This window comes from Lepus europaeus, chromosome X (genome assembly GCF_033115175.1).
Source record: "Lepus europaeus isolate LE1 chromosome X, mLepTim1.pri, whole genome shotgun sequence".
NCBI classification, from domain to species: domain Eukaryota; kingdom Metazoa; phylum Chordata; class Mammalia; order Lagomorpha; family Leporidae; genus Lepus; species Lepus europaeus.
In genome coordinates, this window is record NC_084850.1 from 85624400 (window position 1) to 85640679 (window position 16280).

Consider the following 16280-nt stretch of genomic DNA (forward strand, 5'->3'; position numbering starts at 1 on the left):
CTCCTGTGGTAGTACAACATTCAAAATCAAAGACACTGTACATCAGTTACTCTCTTAATGTTTTGTAATGAAAGTTCCTCCTGAAGCCAGTGATACCAATCTACAAAATGAAACAACTCCTTCACACCATTCTCCTTGCTTTCAATAGTTTCTTGGTTTCACATGACCCTGTGTTCACCAATTTCTTTATGACCAGAAGCCTTAGAGATACATTCCATTATCTCCTAATAATTTTCCCTTGGGGGGAGTTCTTTGAAGCTAGTGGCCAAAGCTCAGGCTCACCAAAACCTGAGCTTGGGCTAGCATCCTCAAGATCCATGTCATTTCATTATGGCTATTATAGGGAACAATAACCTAGAGATTGAATATTTCACCATTTTCTCGATAGTTTTTATTTCCTATTGTATCCAGTGAATCAACTGCTCTCAGTTGGATCCATCTCTGAATTTCAATGGTAACTTTTACCTTTAGTAACCAAACACAGTACATACCAGTGTGACCACATGGCCACCCAAGTCAATGATTCCTCTTCCTTTGACTTTTCATTCTTTTTTTAAAAAAAATATTTATTTTGTTTATTTGAAAAGATAGAATTAGAGAAAGAGAGAGAGAGAGAGGTCTTCCATCTGCTGGTTCATTCTCCAAATGGCCACAACGGCCAGGGCAGGACCAGGCCAAAGCCAGGAGACAGGAGCCAGGAGCTTCGTCTTGGTCTCTCACATGGGTGTAGGGCCCCATGCACTTGGGCCATCCTCTGTTGCTTTCCCAAGCACATTAGCAGGGAGCTGAATCAGAAATGGAGCATCTGGGACTCACTGCAGGCAGCAGCTTAACCTGCTATGCAGCAATGCTGGCCCCGACCTTCCATTCTTTCTCTTCCCAAACCACACATTTCCATGAACAAGCAGCTTTAGCAAATGCTTTTCTTGACAATAATTTTGGAGTGTTTTCCAATACCAACAAATGGCACTTTCTACCTGGAGTTAACATCAAATCTGCCCCCACTTCACAGGCCAAACATAAATCCAGGCCTCAAATCCAGGATTCCTACAACCCCTTCCTCTGATTTGATAATTTGCTAGAATGGCTTGCAGAAGTCAAGGTATGCACTTTACTTATGTTTACTGGTTGGTTGTAAAGAATACCACTCCGAAGCAGCCAGATGGAAGACATTAATAGGGTAAGGCATTGAGTGGTGGTGGTGCATGGCTTCCGGGCCCTCTTCCAGACACATTCCAGCATCTTAACATGTTCACCAACCTTTTTCCCTCATTTTAAATTGGGTTGTTTGTTTTCTTATTGTTGAGCTTTAAGTGTTCTTTGTATATTTTGGATGACAGCCCTTTATCATATGTGTCTTTTTTTTTTCCTTTTTGACAGGCAGAGTGAATAGTGAGAGAGAGACAGAGAGAAAGGTCTTCCTTTTTGCCGTTGGTTCACCCTCCAATGGCCGCTGCGGCTGGCGCACCACGCTGATCCGAAGCCAGGAGCCAGGTGCTTCTCCTGGTCTCCCATGGGGTGCAGGGCCCAAGCACTTGGGCCATCCTCCACTGCACTCCCGGGCCATAGCAGAGAGCTGGCCTGGAAGAGGGGCAACCGGGACAGAATCCGGCACCCCCACCAGGACTAGAACCTGGTGTGCCGGCGCCGCTAGGCAGAGGATTAGCCTGTTGAGCCACGGCGCCGGCCGCAGTTGAGTTTTGTAGATTAACCTTATATCCTGCAACCTTGCTGTAATCACTTATTTGTTCCAGGATTTTTCCCCCTTTGGTCAGTTCTTTTGGATTTCCTATGCAGATGAACATGTCATCTGTGAACAAGGCAGTTTTATTTCCTCATTCACAGTCTGTATACATTTGATTTCCTTTTCTTTTTCTATTGCATTAGCTAGGTGTCTTAGTCTGTTTGAGATGCTGTAGTAAAATGCCCAGGCTAAGTAGCTTATAAACAATGGATACTTATTTCTTCTAGTTCTAAAGGTCAACATGCCAGCAGATTCAGTGTCTAGTGGGCATTTGCTTCCTCACACATGGCCACTGTCTCATTTTATTTTTATTTCTCTGACAAAGTCTTTATTCTCCTTCACTTTGAAAGAATTTCTCAGGGTACAAAATTCAAGATTGGTGGGTTTTTCCCAAACACTTTAAATGGTTCATTTTCTTCTTGCTTGTTAGTTTATGAACAGAAGTCAGATGTAATTCTTATCTTTGTTCCTATGTAGGTAAGGTAGTATTTTTCCCCCTTCTGGCTTCTTTAGGAATTTTTTTCTGTATATTTTATTGTCCATGATTTGAAAATAACATGCTTAAGTGTAATTTTTGGCATTTTTCTTGCTTGGTATTCTCTGAGCCTCCTGAATCTGTGGTTTGATGTCTGACATTAGTTTGGGAGAAAGGTTCAGTCACTGTTATTTCATTTTTAATTTATTTTTATTTAACTGAAAGAGAGAGAGAGAGAAAGACCTTCCATCTGCTGATTCAGTCCCAAATGTCTGCAACAGACAGGGCTGGGCCAGGCCAAAGCCAGAAGCCATGAACTCAGTCTGGGTCTCCCACCTGTATGGAAGCCAACTCCTTGAGCCATCACCTGCTGCCACCCAGAGTGTGCATTAGCAGGAGGCTGGAATCAGAAGCAGAGCCAGAACTCCAACTCAGGTACTCTAATATGGGATGCAGGCATCCCAGGTGTCTCTTAACTGCTGTGCCAAATGCCTGACCTTATGAGTTCAAATATTTTTTGTTTCAGTCTATTTCTAGTATCCCCATTACATGTGTGATATACCTTTTGTAGTTGTCTCACAGTCCTTGGATATTCTGGTTTTTTTTTATTCTTTATTTGTTTTTCAGTTTTGACAGTTTCTATTCATATACACTCGGGCACGGAGATGCATTCCTCAGCTGTGTCTAATCTATTAATAAGCCTATCAAAGGCATTCTCATTTCTGTTTTGGTTTTTTTCTGGTATCTCCTTTTTATTCTTTCTAAGGATTTTCCATCTCTGCTTACATTGCCCATATGTTCATGCATGTTGTCTACTTTATCCATTAGAACCCTTATTGTATTAATCATAGCTGTTTTAAATTTCCAGTGTGATAATTCCAAAATCCCTGCCATGTCTATTTCTAACGCTTGCTTTGTCTCTCCAAATTGTGCTTTTTACCATTTAGTATGCCTTGTGATTTTTTTCTTGATAGCTAGACATGATGTACTAGGTAAAAAGAACTGCTATAAATAAGCCTTTTGTAATGTGGTAGTGAGTTGGGGGAGGAAGGAAGTTTTCATAGTCCTGTGATTAAGTCTCAGTCTTTTAGTGACTTTGTACCTCTGACTGTGAACTTCACAATTGCTTCTCAGTTTTATTACCTCCCGTTAGGTGGGACAGAATGGCTAGAGTGGATTTGAGTGTTTCCCTCCCCCCAGGTAGGTTAGGCTCTATTAATACCCTAGAAGATTAGGCTCTAATTATGTAGTTTCTCTGAAGGATAGACCTTGATAAGAAGAATGCTCTGGGACAAGTGTTTGATGCAGTGGTTAAGACACTACTTGGAGGCCAGCGCCGCCGCTCAATAGGCTAATCCTCCGCCTGCGGCGCCAGCACACCAGGTTCTAGTCCCAGTCGCTCCTCTTCCTGTCCAGCTCTCTGCTGTGGCCCAGGAGTGCAGTGGAGGATGGCCCAAGTGCTTGGGCCCTGCACCCCATGGGAGACCAGGAGAAGCACCTGGCTCCTGCCATCGGATCAGCGTGGTGCACCGGCTGCAGCGCACCGGCTGCAGCGGCCATTGGAGGGTGAACCAACGGAAAAGGAAGACCTTTCTCTCTGTCCCTCTCTCTCACTGTCCACCTTGGCTGTCAAAAAAAAAAAGACACTACTTGGGATGCCCATATCATCCTGTATTAGAGTGCTTGGGTTTGAGTCCTGTCTGCACTTCCAATTCCAGCTTCCTGCTAATGTTCACCTTCAGGGGCAGTGGGTGGTAGCACAGGTAATTGGATCCCTACACTCACATTTGAGACCCAGATTGAATTTCAGGCTCCCAGATTCAACTGGGCCTAGCCCAAGCTGTTACAGGCATTTGGGGAGTAAAACTAGCAGATGAAAGAAGCTCGGTAAATATTACAGCAGCCCATTGATACTCTTCCAATTATCAATCTCTCTCTCTCTCTCTCTCCCCTCTGCCTTTCAAATAAATAATAAATAAGTAAATAAAATGTTTTTTTTAAAAAGAGTAGTCTGCATATTTCTAGATGGTTTCTTTTTCCCTCTCCTTGTCACTAAGATGAAAGGATTTTTATCCAGTACTCTCTGTGAAAATCTGGATAAACTCCTGGAAGGATAACACAAAATTGTGGAGGTCACCTTATGACTGGACAACCTAGAGTTTTTAACTCTGAGTCCTGTTCATGCAGAGCTTCCAGTGATTTGTCAATTATGATTCAGGTTTTCTTGCTCCTGCACTGGTTCCCATAGTGTTTTTCTCTCTTGAGTCTCTGCTCCATCAAATGAGCCATAACTCTACTGTATTCACCTGCCTGTCCACCCAATCTTTGTAGCAGTGGTTTGCCATTTTCCCTTGCCTCTTTTATGGATCTAAGAAGAGTTGTTGATTTTTCAGATGGTTCAGGTTTTTGGTAATTGTTAAGAGAATGTGGTGGCTTCCATGTTCCTTACACTCAGAACTAGAAACCAGAAATCCTTTGTTAAAATTTATATACCCCTTGAAGAAGCTTGACACACCTGGGTAGTAGACTTACAATTGGCACTCACTACATGACCTTGGACAAATAATCTCCATCACTAGGTCTATTTTCTCATCTGCAAAATGAGGGGTATATCCTAGATAAGTGATTTTGTAAAACACATTCCTCAGAAGCCTAGAGATTCTGTGGCACAACTTCAGAGATTTCTAAGAAGGTGAGACTCCAGGCCTGTACCTACCTCTGGGTAACCAAAGAGCTCCATTTTAGTTTTTTTCTTATATATTATTAAACTCTTAATGCAATTTTATTTGAAACAAGGGTTCTAGTTCTCACTGTTCAAAATAAGAAAGGTTATAAATCACAGGGATCACCACCTGCTCCCAAATTCTGTGATCCTACAATGTAAAACCTACAATGTAAAATCATTGCAATATTTTGCTGAGAGTAGGAGTAGAGGTAAAAGCATGTGAGGGCACTGGGGAGGAGTTGTATCCTGTGGTGGGGAGAAAGAGTGTTGAAATGAAAGATTGGAACTTTGAACAACAAACTTCATAATTTTGCAATTTATTAGCCCAGCTGTCAGGCACAAATAGCGTCTCTTTTTAGTTCTTTTCTTCAGTAAAGAACTGAAACAGTTGGAAAACTCTTTTCTTTATTTTTTAGAAAAAAGGAAATGGATAGACTTTTGGCTTGCCTGAATAGAGGTAAATATGTCCTTGGTTATTTTTAGTCCTTCATCTTGCCTCTATCCTCTACTGAATTCTCCAAGTAACATTGAGCACACTGACTCCAACCTTATGTTTGAGTTAAGCTTCATGCACCTTATTAGTGTTTGCCACAGGAGTCTATTTTGGCTTCTTCATCCACAAACAAGAAAAGGTTGTCATCACTAGCATTCATCTCCAAATGTGACTTCCACTGTCTATGTTCCAATTTAAGGTCATTTTCTTTCCTTCCTTTCTTCCTTCCATCCTTCCTTTCTACTTGTCTTTCTAATTGCCTCTCGATCCTAACCAACAAATTTAACAGGTGCGAAAAGATCAAGGTGAATAAAAATGCCTTGAATGCTGCTAGGTTTTCATGCCCTCTGAATCAAATGCAGATTGTTTACTCTTTTATTTTGCCCTTCTGTCTCCCCACGTCTGTGTCATCTTCTCTGTCTACTAAAAATTCCTGCCTGTCACTTTATCCAAGTCAATCTCCTAGCCACATCACATTCCTTTTTCCAATGCCAGACTTTTTCACATGGTGTCTCTTTTCCTAACACGTCTTCCCATTTCTACTGCCCCTTTATCTATTTTTCTTAAGTGCAAAATAAACCAAAAGTGTATTTTTCCATTTATTGCAGTACTTTGATTTTATACCTCAAATACCTGTCAACGGGGTGTAAAACATAGCAAAGTGGTTTAGAAGCCAAAGCTTTTCAAAAAAGAAAACTTTTACTTGTCTGTATTCTTATTTCTCAGAGGGGAATGAGGTATATAAAAAAGGTTTCCTGGTGATGATGGCACATTCTGGTTCTGTAATGCACTTGCTGTGGAAGCTCGGTAAATGTTATGCCAACCTATTGATACTCTTCCAATTCGCAGTCTACATTTGGTCCTTTCACTGATTGTTCCCATTCCTTATTTCCTTATGTGTAAATCATACTTTTCTAGCTCAGGTAGTGAATGATTGCCCTAATTAAACTTATAAATCTTCCCAGAGACTTATTTGTTCCCCAAAGTTTGAGTTATCAGCTTCTTGGAGTTTGGTAATGCTTTTTGTCATTTTAATTACCTTTGATTGCACCCTCAAACACATACACAAAAAAACAACTTCCTAAATTCACTCTCATGTGTGACTGTGTTTAAAGTAGGATTAACAACTCTGCTAGAGTGTAAGGTAAAAGACTTCATATCACATTTTCCTGTTTAATGCAGCACTCCTGAAACTTACCCAGTATTTTCAAGAAGGAATGTCAACTTTGGATTCAAGAATTAATGAAGCTCATTGGTTTCGAAAAATAGGTAAAAGAAAATTCTGACTATGAGATACCTTATGGGGTGATGGAATCGGAAGAGGGTTCAGTTCTGACTCTCTTGCATATATAACTCTGGTATACAGATAATTTGCTTAACCTCGGTTTCATTATTTATGAAATTAAATCAATTTTACATCGTATGGTTATTAATAGTTTTATATGAAACAATGTATGTACCTAGCACAAATGAAATTTCATTTTATTCATTCTTCATAGAAATGGATGCAAGAGTAAAATGATAAATTCTGACATAGGATACCTAATGTTATACCCTTAAACTTGATCTAGAATGCTTAATTTATCCCTAAATGTGATTCATCAGAAATAAACTGTGCAAAAATGTGGATGAATCTCACAAACATAATGTTGAGCAAAAGGAGCCATACAGGGGCCAGTGTTGTGGCGCAGTGGGTTAAAGTCCTGGCCTGCAGCGCCAGCATCCCATATGGGTGGTGGTTTGATTCCTGGCTGCTCCACTTCCGATCCAGCTCCCTGCTAATGTGCCCGGGAAAGCAGCAGAGGATGGCCCAAGTCCTTGGGCCCCTGCACCCATGTGGGAGACCCAGAACAGGCTCCTGGCTCCTGGCTTCAGATTATCTCAGCTCTGGCCATTGCAGCCATTTAGGGAATGAACCAGTAGATGAAAGACCTCTTTCTCTCTCTTTCTGTCTCTACCTCTATCTGGAACTATTTTTCAAATAAATAAAATAACTCTTAACAAAAAGAGACAGGCATTAAAGAGTGAATACTGCATGTTTCAGCTCATATGAGGGGACTTCAAAAAGTTCTTGGAAATGGAATTAGAAGATAAGTTTATTTTGGTGCAAAAATATTCTGAAACCCAAGGATAGTCTTTTCATAATATTCACATTTCCATGAATGTGTGAAGCACCCTCATATGTCGTAAAAATAAATAGATCTGCAAAACTAAGTTAATTATAGTGTTGGAAGTTAAGATAGTGGCTACCCTTGAAGCAGGGCTAGACTAGAAGGAGAAGGAAAGCTTCTGGGATTCTGGTAATAAACAAGATCTGTTTTGAACTTGGTGCCGAGTATTTTATGTGGGGCACTTTATATGAATTTTATTTCAGTAAAAATGATTTTAAAATTCTGGAGGCAAAGATCAGTGTTGTGCAGTGGGTTAACCTGGTGTTTGCAATGCCTGCATCCCATATCAGAATTCCTGGGATCAAATCCAGCTACCCTGCTTCCGATCCACCTCCTTGCTAATGCACCTGAGACGCAGCAGATGATGGTCCAAGTACTTGGGTTCCTGTCACCCATGTGGGAGACACAAATGGAGTTCCTGTCTGCTGGTTTTGTCCTGGCTCAGCCCTAACCACTGTGGACATTTAGGGAGTGAATTAGTAGATGGAAGATCTCTCTCTCTCTCCCTCTTTCTCTCTCTCTCTGTGTGTGTGTGTCTGTGTATGTGCTGCTCTGCCTTTCAAGCAGGTGGGAAAGTAAATAAACAAAAGTTGTGGAGGTAGCTACTACAGTGGTAAGTATGGAAGAGCAGTTAACCAACATTGTCACAAAGTGGACTGGTTACATAAGAACCTTTTCCTACTTTATCATGTTTACTGGGGCTGTAATCTAGGGCATAGGGCTCCAAGAAACTGAGGCAAATAAGGAAAATATAACATATACCTAAATTATAGAAAGGTTTAATTCCTTTGGTGTCTGGAAAGTTTGAAAAGCTGTTTTTCTATTTCTTTTCTTTCTTTTTTGACAGGCAGAGTGGACAGTGAGAGAGAGCCAGAGAGAAAGGTCTTCCTTTTTGCCGTTGGTTCACCCTCCAATGGCCGCCGCGGTAGGCACGCTGCGGCCGGCGCACTGCGCTGATCCAATGGCAGGAGCCAGGTGCTTCTCCTGGTCTCCCATGGGGTGCAGGGCCCAAGCACTTGGGCCATCCTCCACTGCACTCCCTGGCCACAGCAGAGAGCTGGCCTGGAAGAGGGGCAACTGGGACAGGATCAGTGCCCCGACCGGGACTAGAACCCGGTGTGCCGGCGGTACAAGGCGGAGGATTAGCCTGTTGAGCCGCGGCGCCGGCCCTATTTTTATTTTATTTTATTTATTTTTTTTTTTAAGGGAAAGGGTTTATTGGGGAAAACCCAGCAGACTGGAGGGGAGGGACGAAGAAGGATAAGAGAAAGAGAGTATAAGAGAGAGAGACAGAGGAGAGGAGCTAGTGAGGAGAGAAGAAGATAAGGCAGAGAGGAGAGCCAAGAGAGGAGGAGAGGAGAGCAGATGAGAGGAGCCAAGAGAGCAGGAGAGAAGAGCCAAGAGAGAGCCACGTGTTCAGGAACAGGCCGGGCAAGCAAGCAGGAGCAGAGAATCCCATTAGGTTGGGAGTGGGGCTGACACTGGTGGTTGGGCAATGGTGGTGGGGGCTAGAGCCTAGGATGTAAATCAGGGTGTAGATCGCACCATAGATAAAACTGTGCCAGTTTCCTAACATTCCCCCCTTTTGTTTTTTATAAAGCAGGAGTAGTATGGAATTACATTAGTCCCAAAAGTCCAGGAGGGGTAGAGGGAGGACGATCTGTCTTTAGAGCTACTTCCTGTTGACATGGGGTGACGAGGTACTCTTTGCTGGCATGGGACGATTTCTCAAGCCGCTGTCTTCTGGGTGGGGAGCCGGGTATATCCCTGTAGCAGCATTTGGTTGACAGCTGGGTTGCTGAAGGCCTTGGTGCCTTCCATTTTCACCAGCTGTATACACTTAAGCAGACACTGTAGTATAAAAGACAGAGTGAGAATAGTAACCAATGATCCTAAGAGTAGCATTAACCAGGTAATGAGAGGATTTCATAGAGGAGAGGAAATGGGGGGGTCTCTGGACCTTTGTGGGGACAGTTCGATGGATGTGGCTTAAAGCTGATTCCAGCCAAGACTGGGATAAAAGCCACTCATCTTTTGTGGGTAGAGGGGTTTGTCTGTAGAGAGATTCTGATCATACAACATTAAGTGGGGGAGAGGACCATCCATCCATACACACAGGTTAGGAGTAGAGCCATTGGTGTTACAGTAGAGGCTATGATTACAAAGGAATGAGGCCCAAGTGTGCTAGATACAAAGGACAGTCATTATTAGAGAACCTAAGAAGGGTGCTATCTAAGCTACAACTAAGTTTTCTGATTGAGAGGCAAATAGAACCTGAAAGAAGGGGCTTGATAATAATCAGGTGGGCTTTAAAGCCTTGTAAATTATGAGGCTCAGACTTATCTTTATCTTCATAGGGTACATCCTAAGGGAGATGTGAACCTCCTTGGGGAAGGCACCCTGTTGACTTCCATTACCTAGCTGGCCTGGGAGGAGAGCTGGCCAGGTAAAGGCAGGTGGCATCTCTAACAGGAAATTTACACTTCTGCCTGCAATGTTACCCTATTTGGCCGTCTCCTCTCAGCAGCGGTGGTCACCTTGGAAGCTGGGCCGAGTGAAGGGCTTTTCAGCTTAGAGCTATATTTAATTTTGATTTCCCATGGTGAAGATCATGCTAAATATTTCCTAATGGGTTCTCCCACTACTTTCTGGAAGATGTGAATCTTTCTTGCAATTTTCCTCAACCTAGTGCACCCTGCTGAATTTTAACTTGCTTTCACAATTTCCATTTGGTGAGCACCTTAGTAATCCTCATTTGTTAGGTAGATTTGTGCCAACTAAGATTTCTTACTGTATATCCCCAATTTTAAAAGTATTTAGCCAGTAGATCCATTGGTCTTTGGCTTAGAATTTAAGAATAAGAGTGATAAGAGTCTCTAAATTTACCTGTGAAAATTTTCTCTACAAACCTAAGGTTAATATTTTAATCCCTCAGAAACCCCTTATTAGTATGTTAATATTCAAGAAATAGGTAGCAGAGATATTAGTAGAGACTAAACAGATTTTCATAAGTATATTATTTCACATTGCCTTTCAGCTTGGAACTTGGCTGTGCAATCTGACAATGACCCAATGACAATGAGAGAATTCTTCATGCTTTCTTACAAGGTGAGTCTCTTCTAATAAGGATCTCATGCATGGACCACAAGGCTCTGACTCTGTCAGTAGTAAAGGGCTAAGTATAGAGTAGAATGGCTTTTAATCTAGGAACTTCTAATGTATGTCTAAGCAAAAATGACCGAAGGAAATTTGTTTCCTATTGGCTATAGTGTTAGAAGTGTTAGAATGTGTCTCCCTATACCAAAATATCACATACATTCATCTTGCATCCTAAAGTTCCAGCATTACAGACTTATTCCTTTGCCATTGAAGGAATTTCAGTTTCCCAGAAGCCTCTATTGAAATATAAGTATCTTGGGGGGGGAGGGCGATACTCTAAATGGTTGTCAATTACCAACACACTATGAGAGTAGGTCTGTAGGAATATAGAATAAATAGTTGGAGATAGCAGGGTCTGAATAGGAGATGAGAATCTTAGGCCTTCCTTATAGCTTTTCCTAGAGCAGATTCTGTGTGTAAGGACTTGTGAGTTTGTTATTTGATTTTTTTAAGCATTTAAAAATAGCTGTTAGCCTCCAAGGTAGAGGTTGAATGCCAGGAAGAAGATGAGGTATTGTTGGAAGAATAAAAGAGTAGGGGCTAAGGAATATTCTTCATACACATTTAGAAGTACATAGTCTGATAGGCTGAGGCCAATCAAATGTTAAGAATTTTAGAGCTGAAACAAACTGTAGAGATGATATAGCACAACTACCCAATCTTACTTAAGCATGACCTGAGACCAAAAGCAATTGTGTGTCTTGAAATGCTGTTAATTCAACAATGGTGATGATGGTGTTCACAAAATGTTTCAGATAGCTTAAGGAATTGTCTTTGCAAGTTTAGTTGTAATTTTTATTTTAATTAGGTGATATAAATTAGTTTTAGTTTTGCCGTTTGTGATAGCACTTGTAGGATTGGCTCATAAGAATCCAAGTGGCTTGCAGTCTTATTGCAGTCCAAAACTGGGAGTTCTTTCTAAAACTAAAGGACAAGCTTTAATGATGAGGTTATGCCAAATGCCTGCCAAGGTTTGACATCTTTTTCAGCCATGACTATATATATATATATGTATATATATGTATATACTAATTTCAGCTCTATTCAATACAAAGGATAAATATACTTGCAGTGGGGGAATCTCTAAGAAATTACAGGGTAAACTAAAGAGTAAATCACTAGATAGAACTACATGGGCAGATGAGAGTGCTTATCGCTGGGAAAGATTGGAAAACTATGAAGAAATGAAGCCTTTTATCTCTAGGAAGGTGCTACAAACAATGGAAAGTAATACAGGATTAAAACTGTAAATCAGTGTTACTGTCGATATCATTTTTATGGTGACATGTGCTTTTCCGGCTGAATTTTCTCATTCAGACAGGATGTTGCTGATTTTCATTCTGATTGTTTGTGTTCACCTGACAAGATCCTCACTATTCATTCATGTTCTGGTTATTTCTTATCAGCTGTCCCTGTTTTGTCCTCCTGATCAAGTAATTCTGATTGCACAGAAAACATGTTTACTGATGGCAATTGTAGTTGATCTACAGCAAGGAAGAAAAGCTTCAACACCTTTTCAACAGGTAATGTGCAACCTTCAAAGAAAAGACTAGAGTTCAGTGCACTATCTGGTATTTTTGCCTTCCCTGATGCAGTTCTTTTTGATTCTATTTAGAGAATCCACTCGTCTATTCGAGCAGCATCTTGATTTCAAAAGTTTGTAATGGTTAATTCTTTCCTAAGCAAAGATTACATTTGGCTTGGCCTCTTTTAAGAAGCTTGAAGAACTCTTCTTCTAAAAATGCCTCATCTCATGGAACCCTCTTTCCTCTTTTTTTTAACATTTTATCTTTTTTCATATTTTATTTGTTTATTTGAGAGGTAGAGTTACATACAGTGAAAGAGAGAGGCAGAGAGAAAGGTCTTCCTTCTGTTGGTTCACTTCCCTAATGGCCACAATGGCAGGAGCTACGCCGATCCGAAGCCAGGAGCCAGGTGCTTCCTCCTGGTCTCCCATGAGGGTGCAGGAGCCCAAACACTTGGGCCATCCTCCTCCTCCACTGCTTTCCCAGGCCACAGCAGAGAGCTGGACTGGAAGAGGAGCAACTGGGACTAGAACTGGTGCCGGCCCCTCCTCTGTTTTTAAGTATTCTTTATCTTCATCTTCTCCTTGTAATTCCATAGGAGCCCGTGGAGTGTTTCCTTTCACACACTTTCTAAGGAAGAACTCATTTATTTCTCCTATTTTAATAACCATTTGAAATTATTTACTTAGCTTGTTTTTTTTTTTCACTTACTCATCTTTGCTTTCTTTATCCCACATCCTTAAAAATCTCATTAACTCAATTTTTAACAAGAAAACAGAGTTCCTTACCTTTGCCTGAATTGCACTGTCAGCTTCCTTATCCCTTTGAGGAGCTTCCAACATTGCAGTGTTCCCGTACACTAGATTATTGATTTGTCTTTAGCTCTTTGCATTCCTTCTTTCAAACCAAGACATTTTTCTCCAGATCAGACCACCAACAATTTTTTGTATGATTCTAGGTTTTCTTCTGCTTCGTTTCTCTCACCTGAACAAAGAAAACTCCCTAATTTCCCTCACTTAGCAGCTTTTCTTCTCTCCAGTTAGTATAAAATCCTTCTTGCACTTTATTTGCTTCCTCCCATTAATCTCTTCTTTCATATTATTTTTTAGATTTGGAACAAATTCACACCAGATCTCTGCTGGTGTGTTCTCCTTTCTTTCCTTTCCCTTGTTGAGTTCAGCCCAAAAAACATTTGCACACCAATCACTCTGCTAGGTACTGGGCATACAGAGATGAAGAAGACAAAGTCAGCCGGCGCCGTGGCTTAACAGGCTAATCCTCCGCCTTGCGGTGCCAGCACACCGGGTTCTAGTCCCGGTCGGGGCACCGGATTCTGTTCTGGTTGCCCCTCTTCCAGGCCAGCTCTCTGCTGTGGCCCGGGAAGGCAGTGGAGGATAGACCAAATGCTTGGGCCCTGCACCCGCATGGGAGACCAGGAGGAAGCACCTGGCTCCTGGCTTTGGATCAGTGAGATGCGCCAGCCGCAGCGGCCTTTGGAGGGTGAACCAACGGCAAAAAGGAAGACCTTCCTCTCTCTCTCTCTCTCTCACTATCCACTCTGCCTGTCAAAAAAAAAGAAAAAAGAAGAAGACAAAGTCCTTGTCCTTGAGGAGTAGAGATCTCTTTTAAGAAGTCTTTCCATTTTAAAAGAAAATAAGAAAATAATCCACCTGCCCCAGAGCAAACCCAAAAAACAACAGTTCTGCTTCTTAATGGGTAAAGGTAAATGTAATTTAATTCTCAATGGGGGCTTTTGCTTTACTTTAAAATAGTAATTGTGTCTTGTCTTTGTATAGTGCTTTTAACTTCTACAAAGTTTTTCTTTTTCAGTTGGTAGACCTGATGTCGTTAAATTTTGTATCACAGTGATTAGAAATCAAATTAAGGGAAATTTCAGAAACTCTGAAGTACAGTCCTTAATCATTTTGTTTGTTTCTAACAACTGTTATTTTTTTATTCTGTGTTTCTTCTCTTGAACAGCTCTATGTTTTCTAAGAACTCTCTAACCTAGTAACCCTTCTATAATCTTCTTTGCTTTGGAAAGCATATCTATTTAGATAATTGAAGATGTACTTCTGCCTTTCATCAGCCGAGTATGGTCCTTCTGAATTAGGCTGTGATACTGTCTCTCTAAAGAAATCTTGCTTAAATTCTATTATTTACATCTGCTCCCTGTTCTCTAAACCCTCATAAATTGGGGTACTTCCAAGTAAGTAGATGATGAAGTATAGACAGACCACATAGTTCTATCAATATTATCTCTACCCTGCTGCACATGAGTTGGGGGGGGGGGATGAGTTATGCTTAAAAAACATATAATGCTTATCATTATAATATTTCAAGGAACCACATCTTCTTCCTAGAATGGGGCTGGGTAAACTACTGCCAACTGCACAAATCAGGCCCATGGCCTTTTTTTATATAGTCTGAGAGCTAAGAATGGTTTTTACATTTGTAAGGGACTGTAAATGAAAATAATGAAAAATATGTGAATGAGAGTATATGTGGCTGTCAAAGCATAAAATATTTACTGTCTCAGTTTTTACAGAAACATGTTCTGATCTCTTTCCTAGAATTTTTAACTTATTGAGGTATAAGGTAACCCTTAAAATTCACTTATTTAGATGTACAAATTAATGATTTTTAGAATATTCCCAGTTATGTAACTATCAACACAATCTAATCATGCCTAGCACCAACTCTACTTTTGTCCACTAATTGACATTTTGTCTCTATAGTTTCAACTTTTCTGAATATTTCATTTAAATGTCACCCTACAAGTTAGAGTCTTTTCTGAATGGCTCATTTTACAGATCTTTAAATAATGCTCTCAGCATTCTTTATGTTGTAACATGCATTAATATTTCATTGCTTCTTTATGCCTAAATAATATTATGTAGCATGGATATAGCAAATTTTGTTTATCCACTCTTTCGTAGGTATTTGAGTTGCTTCCATATTTCAGCTAGTACGAATAATGCTATGATAAACATTCATGTACACATTTTTGTGTGAACATGTGTTTTTGTTGCTTTTGCATATATACATGAGAGTCAGATTCATGAAATATTCTATGGATATCTGTCATGCCTAGTAGATGATTTATGTCTGTTGCACTATCCATTATTTTTATAAGTTTTTGTAAATGTTTATTTTCATTTGCTTGAAAAGCAGAGCAACAAACATACAGAGAGAGAGAGAGAGAGAGAAATTCTTCCATCAGCTTGTTGACTCCCCAAATGTCCACAACAGTCAGGGCTGAGCCAGGCTGAAACCAGGAGCCCAGAATGCCATCTGAGTCTCCCATATAGGTGGCAGGAGCCCAAGCACTTGAGCCATCATCTGTTGCCTCCTAGGATCTATTAGCAGGCAGCTGGATCAGAAGTGGAGGAACCAGGACTTGAACTGGCATTCTGATATGGGATTCAGGTTTCCCAAGCAGTGGCTTAAGCTGCTGCACCAGAAAGCCTGTCCTCTACACATTATTTAAAGTTGGGTACTGGAGGCTGTCCGTTTTGGAACAGAGGGTTAAGCCATCACTTGGGATGCCCACATCCCATATGCCTGGGATGGAGACCTGCCGCCATTTCCAATCCGGCTTCCTGTTAATGCACCTGGGAGGCAGCAGATGATGGCCCATGTACTAGGGTTCCTGCCTCCAAGTTGGAGACCTGTATGGAGCTTCCAGCTCCTAGCTTTGGCCTGGTCCAGCCTAGGCTGTAGTGGGCATTTGGGGAGTGAACCAGTGGATGGAAAATCTTTCTCTCTCTTTCTGTCTCTTTGTATGTCTCTCCTTTCTCTTCTCTCTCTCCTCTCTCTATCATTCTGCCTTTCAAATAAATAAATCCTTAAAAAATTAAAAAGAAGAAAAATTTTTTTAAAAAAAGTTGGGTATTGGCCAGCGCCGTGGCTTAACAGGCTAATCCTCCGCCTTGTGGCGCCGGCACACCGGGTTCTAGTCCTGGTTGGGGCGCCAGATTCTATCCC

General features: G+C 41.1%; 1 protein-coding gene across 1 annotated transcript in view; it reads left to right on the top strand.

The window, feature by feature from the left end:
- TEX11 (testis expressed 11) overlaps positions 1 to 16280 on the top strand; it is a 297390-nt gene that overhangs the window by 220970 nt on the left and 60140 nt on the right. Inside the window, exons 20-23 of the mRNA XM_062183085.1 lie at positions 5361 to 5401; positions 6620 to 6706; positions 10646 to 10716; positions 12174 to 12290. Of these exons, the coding sequence (XP_062039069.1) occupies positions 5361 to 5401; positions 6620 to 6706; positions 10646 to 10716; positions 12174 to 12290 (316 nt within the window). The remainder of the gene's footprint in view (positions 1 to 5360; positions 5402 to 6619; positions 6707 to 10645; positions 10717 to 12173; positions 12291 to 16280) is intronic.